Source organism: Rhinolophus ferrumequinum, chromosome 5, assembly GCF_004115265.2.
Source record: "Rhinolophus ferrumequinum isolate MPI-CBG mRhiFer1 chromosome 5, mRhiFer1_v1.p, whole genome shotgun sequence".
Taxonomy (NCBI): Eukaryota; Metazoa; Chordata; class Mammalia; order Chiroptera; family Rhinolophidae; genus Rhinolophus; species Rhinolophus ferrumequinum.
This window is the reverse complement of record NC_046288.1, coordinates 2891502-2911632: the sequence shown is the minus strand read 5'-3', so window position 1 is coordinate 2911632 and position 20131 is coordinate 2891502. Positions and strand designations below refer to the sequence as shown.

Here is a 20131-nt window from a genome sequence, read left to right as displayed (position 1 = left end):
ACAAAGAAGTTATGTAGAACAGTTAATGGCATTGTAAACAGAAAATGCAGTATGATGACAATTTACTGAAATTTGTTAAAAACAGCTGCATTTGACCAGATGTTATTGTTTTTCATAAATGCCTTGTGTGCTTTAAAAAAAGTTTTAAGAATTTTTAAAAAGAATTCTGAGATGCAATGTTCCATAAATGTCCATTATAGCAAGCTTATAAATGCTGCTATTAAAATTTTTATCTGCTTGCTCCAATATTTCTTAAGAGAGATTATTTTATGTAACTCACAATGCTGATAGATTTGCCTATTTTTTCTGTGGTCCTATTTTGAAAACATTATTTCCCTTATCCTTTTATCATCATTTAGTAACCTTCACTCTCCAGAATAGTTTTTTCCCCTAAAGTCAACTTCACATGATATTAATATAACCATACAACACAACCTTTCAAGTATTGTCAGGCATATCTCTTTTTGTCCTATTTATTTTCAAATTTTCTATATCCCTTTTAAAGGTATGTTTCTTATAAACAGCATATAACTAGATTACATTTTTTAACCCAATCTGACAATCACTTTCTGTTAACTAGAGAATTTTGTCAATTTATATGCACTGTAATTACTAATATATTTGCATTTATTACTACAATGTTATTCTGTGCTTTCTATTTGTCTTCTCCTTCCTTGTTGTTTTTTGGTTTTTTTTAGATTGAGTATTTCTTTTCATTCTATTTCCCTTCCTATTAGTTTGGAAGATAAACACATTTCTAATTTTTATTCCTTATTTCAGAATTTTTAACATGAATATATAACTTACCAAAGTCTACAGCTAATCAATAATTTAACTCTCCTCCCAAATTGTATACAGTTTGTCTATACCTACCCATATTGACCGCTTCCTGTGTTCTTTATCCTTCTTATATCTCAGACCTTCCATCTGCAACCACTTACCTTATCTGTGAGACTATGGTGATCAGAAACTCAGAGAACAATAATGGTGGAAGTATGACCATTACAGTTACCTGACTGACTGCTGACTCAACCAAATACACTAAGGACAGGCGGCAATCCCCAGGCTTTATACAACTCAGATGAACATAAATAAGATAGGGGTTAGTGTAGCCATCAAACCTTAAAATAGTTAACATCTTGCTTACTTGCCCACATGCTTAATGTATCACCAAAGAATAGACTGTTAAAGTCTGCCTTACTGCCCTAAACCATTTTGGAAGTCAGTAGAGTAAAACTCTATACTCGTCTGTTATGAAAAAATGAGGGTGCTCCCCACCAAAAAAGTCCGTTTGATATGGTAAAAATTAAAATTACATAGCATTTTATAACAATTAAGTTTTATTACTGTCACACATGGCACCTAAGGCAAGTTAAGCATAAAAATAAGTAACAGTACAGTGGCCAAGACATGGAAACAAGTGTGTTTCGACAGATGATTGGATAAAGAAGATCTGGTATATACACACAATGGAATACTACTCTGCCGTAAGAAAAGATGAAATAGTGCCCTTTGCCACAACAGGATGGGTCTTGAGATTATTATGCTAAGCGAAATAAATCAGACAGAAAAAGTCGAGAACCATGACTTCACTGATATGTGGGATATAAAACTGAAAGCAACAAAGGAACAAGACAAAGAAACAAAAACTCATAGACACAGACAATAATAGTTCAGTGGTTACCACAGGGTAAGGGTGGGGTGGAGAGATAGCAAAAGAGGGTAAAGGTGGTCAAATATATGGTGATGGAAGGAGAACTGATTCTAGGTGGGAACACAATGTGATATATAGACGATGTATTACAGAATTGTACACTTGAAACCTACGTAATTTTACTAACCATTGTCATCCCAAAACACTTTTTTAGAAAGTTAAAATGAGTACTAGTAAACCAAAGAAGTAAAAGATCTATACTCAGAAAATTATAAGACACTGATGAAAGGAATGAAGGAAGATATAAATAGATGGAAACACATATCATGTTCATGGATAGGAAGAATTAATATAGTTAAAATGTCCATACTGCCTAAGGCAATATACATATTCAATGCAATTCCTATCAAACTGCCAACGTCGTTTTTCACAGAAATAGAACATATAATCCTAAAATTTATATGGGACCATAAAAGACCCCGAATAGCAAAGGCAATCTTGAGAAATAAGAACAAAGTGGGAGGTATAACAATACCTGACTTCAGATTATACTACAAGGCTACAGTAATCAAAACAGCATGGTACTGGCATAAAAACAGACACATAGATCAATGGAACAGAATAGAGAGTCCAGAAATAAATCCACGCCTATATGGCCATTTAATCTACGACAATGGAAGCAAGAATGTACGATGGAGTAATGACAGTCTATTCAATAAATGGTGCTGGGAAACCTGGACAGACACATGCAAAAAAATGAAGTTGGACCACCTCCTTACACCATATACAAAAATAAATTCAAAATGGCTTAAAGACTTAAATGTAAGGTCTGAAACCATAAAATACCTAGAAGAAAACATAGGAAGAAACTTCTCAGACATTACCCGGAGTAAGATTTTTACTGATATACACCCTCGCGCGAGGGAACTAAGAGAAAGAATAAACATGTGGGATTATATCAAACTAAAAGTTTTTTCACAGCAAAGGAAACCATCAATAAAACAAGAAGGGATCCTACTGAATGGGAAAAGATATTTGCCAGTGATATATCTGATAAGGGATTAATATCACAAATCTATGGAAAACTTACTCAACCCAACTCCAAAAAAACAAACGATCCAATTAAAAAATGGGCAGAGGACTTGAAGAGACATTTTTCTGAAAAGGACATACAGATGGCAAACAGACATATGAAGAAATGCTCAACCTCGCTAACCATCAGAGAAATGCAAATAAAAACCACAATGAGATACCACCTCACCCCAGTCAGAATGGCTATCATCAATAAATCAACAAACAACAAGTGCTGGCGCGGATGTGGAGAAAAGGGAACACTTGTGCACTGTTGGTGGGATTGCAGACTGGTGCAGCCGCTATGGAAAACAGTATGGAGGTATCTCAAAATTCTGAAAATGGAACTACCTTATGATCCAGTAATTCCACTCCTAGGTATCTATCCGGAGAAATCCAGAACTTCAATTCAAAAATCTCTATGCACTCCTATGTTTATTGCAGCACTATACACAATAGCTAAGACATGGAAACAACCAAAATGCCCATCGGTAGATGACTGGATTAAGAAACTGTGGTACATTTATACAATGGAGTATTATGCAGCCATAAGGAAGAAAGAAATCTTACCATTTGCAACAACATGGATGGATCTAGAGAACATTATGTTAAGTGAAATAAGTCAGACAGAGAAAGATAAGTTCCATATGATCTCACTTATTTGCGGATTCTAAAGAAAAGAATAAGTGAATGAACTAATCAGAAACTGTTTGGGAGACAATGAGGAAAAACTGAGGGTTGCTAGATGGGCGGGGGGAGTGGGGGGTGGGGGGGAAGGTGAGGGGATTGGAGGGCAGTCGGTGACCACAGGATGGCCACGGGGTTTGAAAATTAATCTGGGGAACGTAATTTGGTGGTTACCAGAGCGTAAGGGGGTTGGGGGGTGGGGGATGAGGGTGAGGGGGATCAAATGTACGGTGATGGAAGGGGAGCTGATTCTGGGTGGTGAACACACAGTGTGATTTATGGATGATGTGATTCAGAATTGCACAACTGAAATCTATGTAATTCTACTAACAATTGTCACCCCAATAAATAAATAAATAAATAAATAAATAAATAAATAAATAAAAAAAAAAAGAAAGAAATAAAAAAAAAAAAAAAAGAGTACTAGTAAAATGAGGTTAAGTTTTAAATTTTTGATGAAAAATGTATAGTATAGAACATATGGAGCACAAAACCCCCTTAATTAACATATAAATTAGGTTACATGTGGAATATTTAGAAACCTGATATATAGATAAGACTGTTGTTTACATAAGAATTATTAACGTACGGTGTTTCTCCGAAAATAAGACTGGATCTTATACCGTATAAGACAGGGTCTTATGTTAATTTTTGCTCCAAAAGACGCATTAGGGTGTATTTTCAGGGGATGCCTTATTTTTTCATGTATAACAATCTACATTTATTCAAATACAGTCATCTCATCTTCTTCTGGAACGTTGTCATAACGTACTAAATGCATCCATCTGGCTGATGATCTTAACTGGGGCTTATTTTCAGGATAGGTCTTATTTTCGGGGAAACACAGTAGTGGTTAAAACACGGTAACGTGTGTTTTCCTCAGCACTTAGTATTTTATTTAAAAAAGGCACTGTTTTTAACATATCTTGTAGCAAAAAAAATGAATTTTTTTGTTCAACAGGCAAACATATACCAGGCCTACAGCTATTTTGAATGAGAAACATTCAGGTAAGTAAAGTTTTATTTTATTTGGAAATTGCAAGTTTTGTAGATGCCCAGTTATTTTAATGTAGACAATAAAATAGCCAGCTCACTCATTAGCCTCATTTATCATAGGCAAGCAAGTACTGGGATCATGCTATCCAAAAAAATTGCAAGGATCACCTAACTGTGTTTTATAAAATATCTATGGTAGAGAACTAATATCAAAGGACCTACCTTATAACAGGTTTGAAACTCCACACAGGACCGTTAAAAAGTGCCAGAAACAATCTAGAAAACTATCTAGTAATATTCAACACCGGATTTTATACCTTTGGATAACCATAACTAATGGCTGTAAAACCATCTTATTCCTTAAAACTTTAAGTCTACAACACTTTTGTATGGGTTGTGATTTACTGATTTGGAAAGAAAAAAGAAATAAAAATACACAATTTCTCACAAGAGGGCGGAGCTCAGAAGTGCAAAGCCAACTTGGTGCACAGATTTCAGTATCCAACTCTAACCAAGGCCACCCTACTAAAGTAAGCCTTTTATATCGATATTGATGATAATGGTAGAAGCAATAGTGGTGACAGTGATGGTGGTGGCAGCACCATTTTAGAGCAAATACTATGTCAATCTACTAGCATTATAGTATATACAAGCAAAAACTCAGGAAAACAGGACAAAGAAGCGTTTGCTTTTATAGTTTTTCCCACTTTTAGTAAAGCAAGCATATATATTCTTTAATTTTGAATCATCTAATACATAAGGAAGACGAAATGGTGAATTATATAATCATGTCACTCCCTGCTGCAAGACCTTTGGGAATCCCCCACCACTTCCAAGATAAATTCAATTATGGCAATATAAAACCTTTTTCTCCGTTTACTTCCTATTATTATAATTCTCCAGCCTCATCTCTAGTCATTCCTCCATTCACCTCTAGAGTTAAACCTAATGTGACTTGTATGTCCCACAATGTGTGTGCGTCTGCGCTCGCCGTACTTTTACACATACTATTCCCCTGTTTGCAATGTTATTTTCCACATTTTACTAAGATAACCCACACACATCCTTTAAGATTTGTCCATCCCCTCTATGTTTGTGGAGCAGAGTATCACATTAGTTTCCAAACTATATTCTGAAGATTTGTTTTCCTATTTTTGTTCCCTGTACACTGTAAGCTCTTTAGAGCAAAATACTACATCTTTTACCTTCAGAGTCTCATTGCCTAGCTCACCATAATCCTCCATATTCATTCTACAGATGAACAAATATAGAGCCAAATAACCTGCATTATTTTCCTAATTTCATAGGCCAATTAATGGCAGATTTGATATCAGAATCTAAAACTTCTATCTTCCAGTTCAATGCTCTTTCTATAAATACACCTAAGGATGCCAGATCAGAAGGAATTATGAATTAATATCTAGAATGTTCAAGCCAGACACAGAGCTAAATGGAGTATAAAAAACTGAGCACTTTAAAAACAAAAAATAAGGTACAAATTACTGTAGTTTGCCGTGTATAACGTGCTCCTGTGTATATGCGCACCCATGTTTTTGGCCCAAGTTTTCAGGGGGAAAATATCTTCCATTTTATTTTTTTAATTCAAATTTGTATTTTTTTTTAATTTAGGTACTCATTTTTCGTATTATAAAGGAATTTTATTATTTATCTTTTAACCTATTATGGTGCAAGAAATTTTATGTAACAAATAATTACAAAACACAAGAACAGATACAAGATATAAGAAATTTTATGTACCAGTGACAAATCCACGATATTTACCAACCGTAAAGGCCAAGAACTCTTTGTGGTTGCAAGTTTGTGGTAAGTTTAACAAACCCCATTATTGTATTCTAGCGTATTACTTTGCATATGAATATTGTTATTGATTCCTAGAGTTACACTTTTAACTCATAAGGATAAATAAAAGAATTTAAAACATTTATATGGATAATAGAATTAGTACTACTCTCTGTATAATGCACATTCTTATTTTTCTCTCACAAATTTGGGCAAAAGAGTGAGCATTATATACGGCAAAATAACGGTAGCTACAATGAATTTTCAAGAAATAGAAATAGGTGATAAAAAGGAATAGAAAAGTCATATGGAAAAATACTATTTTAAAAATAAGAATACATGGGAATTAGTTCAGTGACATACATGTTTTTCTAGGGCATGAAAAACACAAGTATGAATAAGTAAATAAATGTAACTATAATTAACCTAAGTAACAAAACAGTTTTTCTTCAGCCACAACAAAATGAGAGGTAAAGTATATAGCTAAAAATCAAGATCAAATATTTATACCAAGGTAATTGGCATAATAATAATTAATGCCAAGGTAAGAGTAGTTTTATTTGATGTATAAGTTACCTTTTTATGGGAAAAAAGTTAAAGGAAATACTATTCTAATTTAAATGAAAAAATCACCAATCTAAGAATGGACTGAAAAACCTCTCAATTTCCAATTAAAAATAGTTTATAACCAACTCAGATGTATATGCTTTTAAATATTCATTAAACACAAGAAAACAAAGCCTAAGTATATGTTACCAAGTCTTTCAAGTTACCTTGGGACAGAGGGGAACAGGGCAGTGACATTTTTAATCATTCCTTCAACAAGCACTGAATGCCCACCATGTGTCAGGCGCTGAGAAGCAATGAAGAGCAGTGGCTGAGAGCACCGATTCTAAAGTCAGGCTAAATGGATTCAAATCCCTGTCCTACTCCTTATTAGCTGTGTGACCTTGGGTACATTAATCTCTCTTTGCTGTTTTCCTCATCTGTAAAAAGGGTCTAAAAATAGTGATGGGATTATTGTGAGAATCAAATAAGCTAGTAAACGTAAAGCACTTGGAGCAGCACCTGGCACACAGTAATAGTATAAATGCAGTAGGTGCTGCGTGTGGCATGCCATTACAAATACTACTCCCGCCTACTGGCATGCCAGCATGAGTAAGACCATCTCCATGCTAAAGGAAACCATAGTCAAAGAAGATGACATACGAACAAAGCATGATAGAGTAGAGTAAGTACAATAAGTATGAAAGACAGATTCACAGGTTTAACAGAAGATAACTAACTTTCCATGACAAATGGAAAAGGGATTAGAGAAAGCATTTTGGAAGAAGTACCTGAGAAGAATTCCTGTTCACCTTTCAAAATACACCGGAAAACATGGGGTAGTGAAAAAGGAAGTATATTTCAGGTACAGGGGACAAAAGTATATTCAAAGACATGGAGGAAAAAGCTTATAGGTACAGGGATCTATGGGTCATAGGTAGCAGGGAGGTGGGCAGCAGATAGAAGCAGTATCAATAGAAGGGATCATAAATCAGGGCCTGTGTGTCATGTTAAGGATCTTAGTTTTATCCAGTGAGTTAATAAGAACCAGGGAAGGGATTTAATTGGGAGAATGACTGAATCAGAATTTTGTTTTTTTACAAAGATAATTCTGGCAGCAACCAGCATGACAGAGAAGAGTGGAGAGGAACAATAGGCTAGTATAAGAGTTTGGTAAAGAAGGAGGATCCTAAAGCAACAGAAATAGAAATGGAGAGAGAAAGACTGATTTGAGAGCTATTCTGGAGGCAGAAAATGACAGATTTGATTATCGGGTTATGAGAGGAAAGGTTAACCCTAGGTTTTAACTTGGAAGCATAAACATTGGCAGTGGCACTAACAAGACAGTGAATGCAGAAGGAAAGCAAGCCAAAGTGGGAGATAAAAGGAATTAGTTCAACTTTGGACAATCAAGTCTGAGAATCCTGTGGGATATATAGGTGGAGACAACTGTACACATATATTTCAAGCTCAGTCCAGTTCTGGGCAAGAGATAAAGATTTTGAAAACACCAGCACAGCTAAAACATAGAGCGTTGGGTTGGGTCAGACTTCTAGGTAGGACATATCCAGTGAGAAGAGAAGCAGCCCTGGGTAACACCGAAGAGGAAGCTCTAAGAAAGAATGGGAAGAGATGAGAAAACAAGAGTAATAATATGGAAGCTGAGGAAGCAGAACTTTCCAGCAGAGTCAACAATATCAAATACAGGGAAGTAAAATAAGATAAAGATGAAGAAAGGTTCATGGTTCTTGGAGGTAACTGGAGATCTTTACACTGCAGCTTCAGCAGAACAGCAGGGAACCTGTATGCAAGGAATTTAGAAAGGGCTGCATACATTTTCATGTCAAAAAAATAAAATCATGTCCCTTAATGAACTCAAGATAAATGGTAGATTTAAACAAATTCCCCATGTAAAAATAAAAGCTATGCAATGTGAAAAAGAATTGGTATAATTCTAAACTCATTGAAACCATACAGGAAATTAGAGACCGTGAAGATAACATTCACATTTTGCTTAACTATGGCCATTTTCTTTGGGCATCTTTCCCTGAAACTTTAGCCTTACTGAAGTATGTCTCCATGAATTACAAATGTGTCAAGGACATGAGAATTTTTGAAAACACAGAGCACAACACAATTGCTCTCGATTTAAAAATGTATTAAAACCAGAAAAGCAAAATTTGTGTTCCTCTACTATCTTTAGCTTTGGTTCACAGTTGAGTACTGAGAAATATATGTATTTTTTAAATTTAAATAGAAATTCTCATATCGAATTTTGATGAGTAAAGACCAAGTTTTTGTCTCTTGCAAACTACTCAAAGCTCCTTCAGGCAGGCTTGTAGATGAAGATCAAAACAGGGTATAGACAAAAATTAACCTGGAATGGATCATAGAACTAAAGGTTAAAACTATACATTTCTTAAAAAATACAGAAGTAAATCTTCTTGGAGTGGGCAAAGATTTCTTAGAACACAAAAAGCACACAGCCTAAAAGAATTAAATTATAAATTGGACTTCATCAAAATTTACAACTTTGGCACTACAATGATAACAATTAAGAAAATTAAAAGATGAGCCACAGAAAGGGATAAAAATATTTCAAAAAGCTACATCCAAAAAAGAATATATAAAGAACTCATTACTCAGTAATAAAGACAAGCAATCCAATTAAAAGCAGACACATGATTGCAACAGTTCACAAAAGAAAATATACAAATGGCTCTTAAGTACATCGAAAGATACTCAAACATCATTATCAGTAAAATCCAAATTAAAGCAAAAAAGATACTAACGCACATCTACTGGAATAGCTGAAATTAAAAATATGGACAAATGTTTGCAAGGATTGTGGCAACTAGAACTTTACATACATCGGTAGTAGAAATATAAAATGTTACATGCACTTTAGAAATCAGTTTGGCAGTTTCTTATAAAGTTAAACATGTACTTATCATATGACCCAGCAATTCTATTTCTGGGTATTTATCCAAAAGAAATATAAGCATATACCTCTGCAAAAATTTGTATGTGAAAGTTCACAGAAGCTTTATTCTATGGCAAAGAATCAGAAACCCAAATAGTAAGTCCATTGTAGGTGAATGGATAAAGAAATTGTGATATATTCATGCAACAGAATACTCCTCAGCAATACAAAAAGAATGCACTATTGCTACATGCAGTAACATGGACGAATCTCAAAAACATTACTCTGTGCAGATGAAAGAGTACACACTGTATGCTTCTGTTTCTATGAAACTCTAGAAACAGCAAACCTAACCTCTAGTGGTAAAAACCAGATTACAGGGTGCTTGGGCCAGAGGTGGGGAGGACTGACTGAGACAAGGTACCAGGGACTTTGGGGGCAGATGGGAACGTTCTGTATCTTGACTGTGGTGGTATTTACACAGGTGTATGTCAAAACTTATCAAAATGTACATGCATAATAGTGTATATTTGCACCTCAATAAAGTTTATTAACACACACACACAAACAGGGCATGACTTTAACTGTTGTCTTAGGATTTCCTTGACAGTAAGACAAGCATCTTCTTAAATATATTCCAAACCAAATGAGTGTATGAAAAGCTATGGACTCCACACTCCTTAGGCTTTTCAAATAAAGAATATAAAGTTTAGCTTCCTTGGACTTGGCTTCTTCATACAACAGAGTAACACCGGACATTATCTTTCAAGTCCATGCCAATATTTTACATAACAGTAAATGGTGAGGTCTTCCCAATATAATGCCCCTAAAGAGAGTCCAAAGCAGCCTTCCTCAAGCTGAAAGATGTGTCACAAACAGCATTAATATGAGGCTTCAGTGTACATTACTATTCTATTACTGATTTAACAAACAGCCTTATCATTTGGCCTAGAACAACTAAGCAATGTTTGAGGTCAAAGCTGCAGAAACAATGAACAGATTTTGCAACATCATCTCATTAGATGGCTGTTTGAGCTAATATTGGGAAAGAGGATAAGAAATTAAATGTCAATTGATACAAAATATATTTAAAACAAATAAACAATCTAATAATGTAAGCAAAAATTTTAAACAAACATTTACCGAATACTTAAAACATGTATTAGGCACACTGCTTCATACGTCTCATTTAACCTTCCCAACTCTGAGCTTATCATCCCCATATTACATCTGGGGAAATTAAAGCACAGGGAGACTAAGTAACTTGGGCAAGGTGACTCAGCTAGTAAATTACAGGATCAACCCAAACTCTTGACCACTATGTTTGTTCCTCTTAAGAAAGAAATGCCATATTAAAAAGGTAAACCCCAGATGCATTAAAGACCTAAATATGAAAGGTAAAACTACAAAACTATTAGAATATCTTTGCAATTTATGGATTAGGATGGAGTTCTTACTACCCACAAAGTCAAAATTTGACAGATTTAAATACATTAAAATTAAGGATGCCTGTACCATAGTCAAATCAACAGATGACTGACACACTAGGAAATAAAACCACCAAGAGATTAGTCTCTGAAATAAACAGAGAATTCTGGGAAATGAGTAAGAAGTGGAAACCTAACTTAAAAGAAGGGCAAAGGATATGAAGAGGCCAGACATGGAAAGGGTAACTCAAATGGTATAGCAAGGATATGAAGAAATGATCACTCTTCATGGCAGAAAGAGAAACATATGAAAGCAACAATGCTATTTTAGTTAACTGTCAAAGTAGGAAAATGTAGGATGTTGTACAATACCAAAACTGGCAAAATGTGAAAAAATTAGAATTTTTACAGATTGTTGGTAAGGGTAAAAATTGGTGTAGCCATTTTAGAAACAATCTGGCAGAATTTAGTGATACTAAACATAAGACTAACCTATAACCTAATAATACCACACCTGGATATATGTCTCCAGAGAAACGCTTCCACAGATGTTAGCAACATGTAGAAAGACATTTATTACAGAATTATTTGTATCTAAGAGCTGGAGTCAACCTGGACATCCATCATTAGGGGAACTGACAAGTAACTTATGCTAGAGGCAAACCATGAAATACTGCACAGTTAGAAACAATGAACTACAAGTACATGAACAGATCGAAAACAACATGAACAGATCGAAAACATGCTGAGGGAAGAAAGTATAGAGCAAAACAGCAGTTACATAGAGGCAAAACACACAAAGAACTACATAGTTTTACTAGAACAGAGGCAAGTACATATATAAAAACACATTAGACTGGGTACAAGTAAGAGTTGGGAAGGACAGAGTAAATGGCAGTTGAGGCTGAGAATGAAGAGGAAAAATTAAAATCCAAATAATGAGAGTATGCCTCTAAGTAACAGTAAACTAATTCCCTGCATCTGAAGTGCTTTAAGTGGTAGTGTCACATTGACTATTACATTTACGGATTTATGTAAATGGATTAGAAATCCCCTTTTCTGAGATGATTGAACATTCAAATTTTCGTTTTAACTATGATAAATTTGAAAATTCATGGCATCTAGTTTCTGCTTGTTACCATCACAGATACATATGCTCCAAATGGTCTAATAAAAGGAATACTGAGCTATGAACTTGAAAAGCAGTAACCTAGTCTAATCTAACTAGTAACAGGAACTTGGCAAAGTCCTTTTACCTTTTTGAATCTGTTTACTTCTCTGCTCAAATGGATTTGGATGATTCTACAAAATTCCTCCAGTCCAAAATTATTTCATTTATTTTCTTAGTTAATATTAACTCATATGAAATTATTCTCTCTCCTCCAATTATTCTCCCTCCATGACCCTCTCAAAAGTAAAAAACAACCATATCAGGAGATTTAGAAAAATTATGTAGCAATAGAAGTGAACAGCAACTTAGATTTTTAGGGTAGAAAGGAGAAAACATTAGAGAGATACAGTGATTTTCACAACCATTTCAAGTACTGTGTTTCCCCGAAAATAAGACTGGGTCTTATATTAATTTTTGCTCCAAAAGACGCCATTAGGGTTTATGTTCAGGGGACGTCATCCTGAAAAATCATGCTAGGGCTTATTTCCCGGTTAAGTCTTATTTTGGGGGAAACACCGTATCTAAGGCAGAGCAAGGCTAATTCCAGCCCAGGTTCAGACAACCTACTCCTTAAAGGATTTTACCATATGCTATTCCACGTCACTATTAATGCCTCTCAAAACACATGCTAAAGGGTTTTACCTAGTTTCTACTTGAAGGCTGTAAATTTCAGCTTATCTGTATCAATTTTGAGATTAAAAAATGTTCTCTAAATATCTCTCCCATATTAAAAAACATCTAAGATTCCAAGAGAATGATGATTTTTTAAATCAACAATCTAGTCACATTCAGCATTTAAAAAACCAAACATTCAATTAGAACTGTGGATTAAATGGATATAAAGACCTTAAGAAAATTACGACATTTTATTGTAGGTTGGTGAACATGGATTAAATAACAGAACATGTATTAAATAACAGAAAGATGACTGAAGAGACAAGTGAGGAAAAGATGACTTCTTAGATGATGAAAACTCAAGAATCTAACAACAATTAGCTACAACACAAGAATAGACTTGAATTCAGCTTTTTCCCCCTTCCCTCTCGGAATCTTTCAATTTATCTACACCTAAATGATATACTCCAAAATATGTTTTAACAAAATTAATGAAGTGAGTTCTAAATACTTTCTTTTCTCTGGAAACGATCTTAAGACAAATTTTACTTATCAGAGCATTTTGCCATTTAAGTAGTATGGTATATTGCCATTTTCAAGTGGCCCAGTTTCAGGTTAACAAGCAGTAAAACCACCTCCATCAAGGTTAAAATCTAGACATTGCTCACACCATCATCAAAATTTTTATTTGGTAAGCTGATGTCCTAAGAATGCTCCCTTTAGGAATATAGTTCTTAAAACACTGCTCCATTCAAAGGAAAATATAATTTCCTACATCAATGCCTGTATGATAATAGATCAGATTTGCTTTTAACTTGGGTTGCTAAAGAACTTTTTCTACTAGGTGTGTACCCATTTACTTTCTATGTTTAACTTAAATCTAGTCCAATGATTACTTAGCAGGTAATATGTATAACACGTAGCCTTTTAAAAGTCCATTTTATTGTATTTCCTAATCGGGGTACTTTTCTAATTTAAATTTTAAAAATTTTCTTTCAACAATGAGCTTTTATTTTAGCTTATGTCTCTATTATTAATAGAAATGAATAAGCATTTCCTCATAAATTAGTGATTAAGCCACAAAGATTAAGAAACTTTTTTCAATCCTAAATACTATGTATACAATTTCATCAAGTCCTCTAGTATCTCATTACACTTTGCACACTAACACGTATCTTGTTCCAACATCTGCACAATTTTTATTCTCCTCTACTGCAATTCAATACAGGTAGTTAAGAGTAGCAAACAATATAATTCTACATGATATTGCATCTATGTTTACATCTGGCTCTAATCACATGCTTAAAGGTGATTTATACAAGAAAAAGCAAAAAAAGGGGGAAAATAAAAACACAACTATGAGAAATAATTGTGCTATTATTTTTGAAATATTCCCAATTTGGTAGAACTTTCTCACCACATGCTTCAAAGAGACTAAAATTGCAAACATAGGGTATGGCATTTCAAAAATACTGGATACTAGAAAAAGAAAAAAAGTACTAACCAATTTCATATACTCTTTATATGAGGGTCATCTTAACAAGTGATTGATCCTTTCAATTGATAAGATACTTTAAGTTTTGCTCCATGCTACAATTATGAATGTCATGGTTTTTGTAGTAAAGCTTCCCAATTCATAAAAAAGGTAAATGAATCATACCTAGTCACTACTGAGCTCTAGGAATTAGGATACGACCAAATTATGTATCAGGAAATTATGTATCAAAAAATATGTATCAGGAAATGTAAAACTATATTTACACACACACACACACACACACACACACACACGAAGAACCATGATGTACTAAAATGAGAAATTCACACAGGCTTACCTGAAAATTCACGTAATTCTACCTAATTCAGGATAAATAGTATTACTATTGCATTATAGTACTGGTATTGGCACATCTATAGAAACACCATTAAAAATAATTAGGGAAATAAATACTTCTAATATTTGATCAATGAAAGGCTCCCAAAAGTTTACAGTTATATTAACTTAATTATTTAAGAACACAAACCAAAAAGACACAACTAAATTCATTAAGTCTTGTGCAACTATTTATATGTATAAGTGATAATATCAATTTACATATTTGTTGAAAAGGATTCTTTTAATACAAGCATACAATCATTAACAAATAGAGACTTATTCGCTGCATTTAAAACCTCTAAACCAACTTACATTCCTTAATTTACAATTGATAAATTTAAAATGTATATACTACTTGATTCTGATTCTTAAATAGAAGGGAAAGGAAAAGTTACAATCTAAAAATCACTAACATTTGAGTGACTGCCAGTTAACACCTTCATTAGTAGTTGTCTGCCAACTCATGCATAGTTTAAGTCTACATAAGTAACGGGAAAATAATTACACACTATTACCAATCAATTAATTGCAATTTTTCTTACCATATTTACCCATTTACACCTTTTGACCTCTAAAATTATCTTTTTTGAGGCCTCTTACTATGAATAAAAAAGGAGGTTAAAAAGTATGGTAAACATGCAAAATAAACATGGGCCAATTATTACATGTTCTTCTCCAAACCTAACAACATAAAACAAAAGATTTTTTTTTAAAGGTAGTAATACAACTTGTCTCAAGCAAGACTAAATTGATAGCAAACTCAATTTCAAGATTTAAAAAGCTCAAATTTATAAAAATGTTCACGTTAAAACATTCCTACCTCTTTCCAGTCCTAGCAGAGTAGAACATGCTTATGCCGAATTTATCCAGGGCTAGTTGAAATACAGTAAGACTCAGAATTACACCAAAGGCCCCAATCAATACAGAGGTCCCAATCAACAGGAGATAAACAGACTTATGGTACCACTACACCAATAATCATTTTTGTTAGCATCCTCTACTGGTGGTTTCTAAAGACAGCAAGTGAAAATGGTGCAAATGACAGAAAGATATGTACCTGCTATTCCATGTAAAGTGAATTAATCATCATGTGGTCATTAGTAGCTAGACTAGATTTCTCCAAAATGCATATAAACACACATACATACATACAAAAACCACACAGAGAATAGAAGTGGAAAATGAGAGAACAGATTTTTAAAATACAATAAAGCATTATATTATAAATGGTTAAAAATCGATTTAAGCAATTCTAATGCCACTCTTTTATAGATGACTAACATCATTATCATAAAGTTCCTATATATGGTTTGATGCTTTGGCCACACCTTGCTCAATTGGTTTACCCGTCAAGTTACATTACTTGATTCTCCAATTAATATCCTACTCTGCAAATATATTCCAGAAAGGAAATTAAAATATTTTACTGGAGGCTTAGCAGTTAAATCTGCACACCTTATTTTAAAATGAATAAAAAATATATATATAAATAATAGCATAAAGTATCTCCATGACTACCTGCCACCGTATACATCATTTATTTCTTAATTAAAAAAGATTTGAGAGTTCACGTTTTTCCAAGCAATTCTCTCCAATAAACAACTACAACTCAAATATGACTGCGTTGCTAAGAAATATTAACCAGCACCTACCCTGAGGTTTCATAACACAATGGCATATATAACTTCATTTTTAATTTGCAAATTATAAGGCTTAATCAAATAGCACGACAGTAATCATCAGCAATGGATGAAATGCATTTGAGAACAAAAAGAAATACAAGGACAGAGCCAAAAGTGACGAAAATGGAAGATACCTGTAGTAGTATAGTGCTATCTTAAACACCTTTTGTTTTCTCAGAGTAATGCATACTGCAGACAAGACATTTTGTGCTAAGCAGCCCCAAATCTGTTTTTCTAATATTAAAAACAAAGGAAAAACACTGACAGTAAGCGTGGTAAATAAATCCCTCCCTTGAGAATGAAAGCAGCAGACAGGAGGGGGCTGACATACATACAGGAGAAAACTAAACACCATCTTTTTTCTACCTGCACAAGTTGCCATTTGCTGCAGCGACCGAGAACCTCTTTTTCCTGTTGATTTCAAGTACCTTTCAGGATAGCTTTTTTCCCCCTTAAGTCATCTGTTGATATGCCTTATGGGTGTAATATTCACATCGCAGGATCTTTAGGAGAAAAATCCATTCTTTCCTGCTCAGGTAAACATGTTTACAGCAGCTGCACAGACGCTGGGTGGTTCAGACTCACATGTCACACACATGTCGTCAGCAACAAGAAAAGCCCCTTTCTATGGCGATGAACATTTTAAATAAGGTAAAAAGCGAACAACCCTTTCTGAACCAACTTACCTTTCATAAAGCCACATCAGCAACAGCGGCAACAGCTCAATACAGAACACACAGTATTTGACGCTAAAACAGGAAATTAAAATTGCAATAGCCTATGCTCTGCTCCTTACTGTAACAAGTCATCTCTCACAATGAGGATACAACATATTAGTTATCGATCATAATTGTTTGATGCTTTTAAATGCAAACATTTGAATAACTACAATCATTCGTGGAAGCAGTGATTTTAATGTTGGTTCAAATATATTAAAATGTTTACGATTGGAAGGAAACATCTTGAAACAGCTTAAAACCTTCGTATCTGCTTCTAGACAGGAAATCCCACACAAAATCTAAAATTGCCAGGAAAGGTTACAAAACCTCGCGTTTCGCATCCCAGAGGGGAGGGAGAAAGAGAGGCCGGGCGCGGGGGAGGGGGCGGGGGGATCGCGAGAGTTTTTACTTAAACACATATTTCCTCATTTTCTGGAAGATACAGTGATTCCATTATAGGCGCATTTATTTCCCTACTCTTAAAAACTCGTTTTAAAAATAACGCAGGAACCCAGACAAGCCCCTCGGTCCAAATGTACGTGTAATTCCTTATATAGCCTGGGCCGCAGCCGGCGGCAGAGCCGTTGCCGCCCATTATTATACAAACAGGTACCCGGCCGGCGGGCGGGGGCCTCTCCCCGAGCTCCTGCCGCCCCCGGGCGGACAAGTCTTGCCCCTCTCGCCACAGGAACTGTCCAGACAATAACAATCAGCAGACATTTCGCTGCTGAACAGGGGGGAGAGAAAGCACAGAATCGCCCCTGAGATAAGCAAAAATACAATCAACTTACAACGTCTCTCCAAACTGGAAAAGGCCAATGTGCAACAACAACCACATGTTCGGGTCTCTCTCGCTCTCTCTCTCTCTGTCTCTCTCTTTATTTATTTAAAACTCTCACGCCAGGCCGAGGGGTGTGTATTTCCCCGGCACATCAGCACAGATCAATAAACACTGCAGCTGCAGAGCGAGCAGCCGACCCGCACGTCCGTCAGTTCGCCCTCCCCCTCCCCCACTCCCTTTCCACCCGAGTCCGCGAGCGCCATCCAAGCTCCATTATCCGGCTTCAGCGCTCCGAGCGTCCGGCTCAGGTAACAACTTCCCCAAAAACCGAAAGAGAAAAGAGAGAGGCGTACGCACACAGCCCCATCCCAGCGCGGAGAAGGAGTCTTCCCCGGGGAGGGAGCTCTGTCTGTGGTGCTTTCCTGTCTCTAACCAGGTAACAACTCCACAAACACACCCGCTGCCCGGCTCGCCGCCATCCACAGATCGCCCCCAGCAGCAAGTAGGCGCCCGCTGCTGCCCCGCCGTCCCTGCCGCCCCACCAGCGCCCCACAGGACGTGGACCTCACTCGCAGGGCTTGCCTCGGCGGCCCAGGGCGCGGTGGCCGGGGCGCGGGGGAGGAGGGGCACTTAGGGACCCGCGCCTCCGCCGCTAATCCCCACTCCGCGAGCGCGCCGGCCGGTCACAACTTTACAGCAGCGGGCTGAGCCCCGTCCGCCCGCGGCGCGCCCCGCCGGCGCCCGCGCACACGCGCGCACGGACGACACGCAGCCGGGCCACCGCGTCCCATCGCCCGCCGCGCGCCCGCAGCCGACCCACCCTGCCCGAGCCGCGGGGCCCAAGCGACGGCGCGGGCTGGGGCCGCGACGCGCGGAAGCCACTTTGCACGGCCAGCGCCGGCACAAGTTAGTTCCCGGCTCCCGGGGGCCTCGGCGCTGAGGGAGAATACGGCGGAGGGGGCTGAGGAGGAGGGGGAGCGGGGAGGCGCGAGGGGCAGAAGAGTGGGGAAAAGTGAGAAAAGAAGCAACAGCCTCTCCACCCGGGACCAGAAAAGTGGCCGCCGCGTCCCGACCGCTCGCCCTGCGCCGGGGATGCGGCGGCGCCGGCTAACGGTCCAGGGAGGCGGCAGGGGCGGCAGGAGCCGCTAGGCGGAGAGAGACCAGGTAAGAGACATAACGGTTCAGGGAGAGCGAGCGGCCGCGGCGCGGCTCCGGCAGCGGAGGGGGGCAGAGAGCACTACTTTCTACTTTCCCACTCCACTTTGCCAGTCCCTGCCCCGGCCGCCCCCAGCCCGGCTCGCCCCCCTCACCTCCGGGGCGCCCCGGCTGCCCGGCTCCCCCTGACTCCGCCGCTCCCCGGTCCCCTCCGCCACTCACCGTTATTGCGCCGCGGGTTCGCCTGCTTTCTGCGCTTACACCTGGGGCCATCCGCCATGATCCTCTCGCTTGTGTCTAAATGCTCGAGTCACCTCCTCCCCCTCCCTCCCTCCTCCCCCCCACCCCTCCGCCTCCACCCCTCCCCCCTCCCCACCGCACCTGGTTTACGACACTCGCGGCTTTACGACATCACCTTCCTTACACCTAGAGCCGCTCGCTCTACGGCCGGAACCTTGTTGCTAGGGAGAAGACGGTTTGCGGCAACACTGGAAACAGCTGTGTTTGAATTGAGGGCCGAGGGAAAAGTTTCCCTCAGGTGTCTTGGGATGGGGGAGGGAGACATTGGGAAACTGTGGGGACCTGGTCAGACGGGCGACAGGCTGTCAGACTGAGAAAGGTAAAGGAGGAGGTTCCGCCGCGTTCTGCCTGTGAACTGGCCACACCCGCCGCGAATGCTTGGGGCTCGTACGGGTCTGACCGATTCTAGTCGGGACCTTGTGTCCTCAGAGTAACCGGAACAACCTGTCTTCCCTCTTCCTCAAGGTTAGGCTCCGCTCCCACGCAGCGTTCGTCCGCTCTGCGCACCCCGGGGCTCCGCAGAGGGTCGTGCCCCGGACTCCCCCGGGAGTTGCCCGGGTTAGGAGAAGGGCAGGTTCGGGAACGGTGAAGGACTGTTTTGGGAAGCTCAGCCTCTGACCGCGAGGACGCACGGCTTCACGAGAGAGGCTACCTGACCCCCGCCCCGCCGCTCTGACTCCCTTCCATTACACGCATGGTTTTCCCCTCAGGGAACTGGGATGGGAAGT

General features: G+C 38.0%; 1 protein-coding gene across 10 annotated transcripts in view; it reads right to left on the bottom strand.

Moving 5' to 3' along the window:
- The window catches only part of ZEB1 (zinc finger E-box binding homeobox 1), a 199588-nt gene extending 180142 nt beyond the window's left edge, over nucleotides 1-19446 (bottom strand). For 3 of the 10 annotated variants that reach the window (XM_033105707.1, XM_033105700.1, XM_033105708.1), the window contains exon 1: nucleotides 19326-19435. In XM_033105707.1, the coding sequence (XP_032961598.1) occupies nucleotides 19326-19383 (58 nt within the window). In that variant the 5' untranslated portion in view covers nucleotides 19384-19435. Of the gene's footprint in view, nucleotides 1-16814; nucleotides 17008-17134; nucleotides 17509-18305; nucleotides 18421-19325 lie in introns of those variants that run through there. The other 7 variants (XM_033105711.1, XM_033105709.1, XM_033105701.1 and 4 more) reach the window with 5 other exon arrangements.
- Nucleotides 19447-20131: the final 685 nt, after the last annotated feature.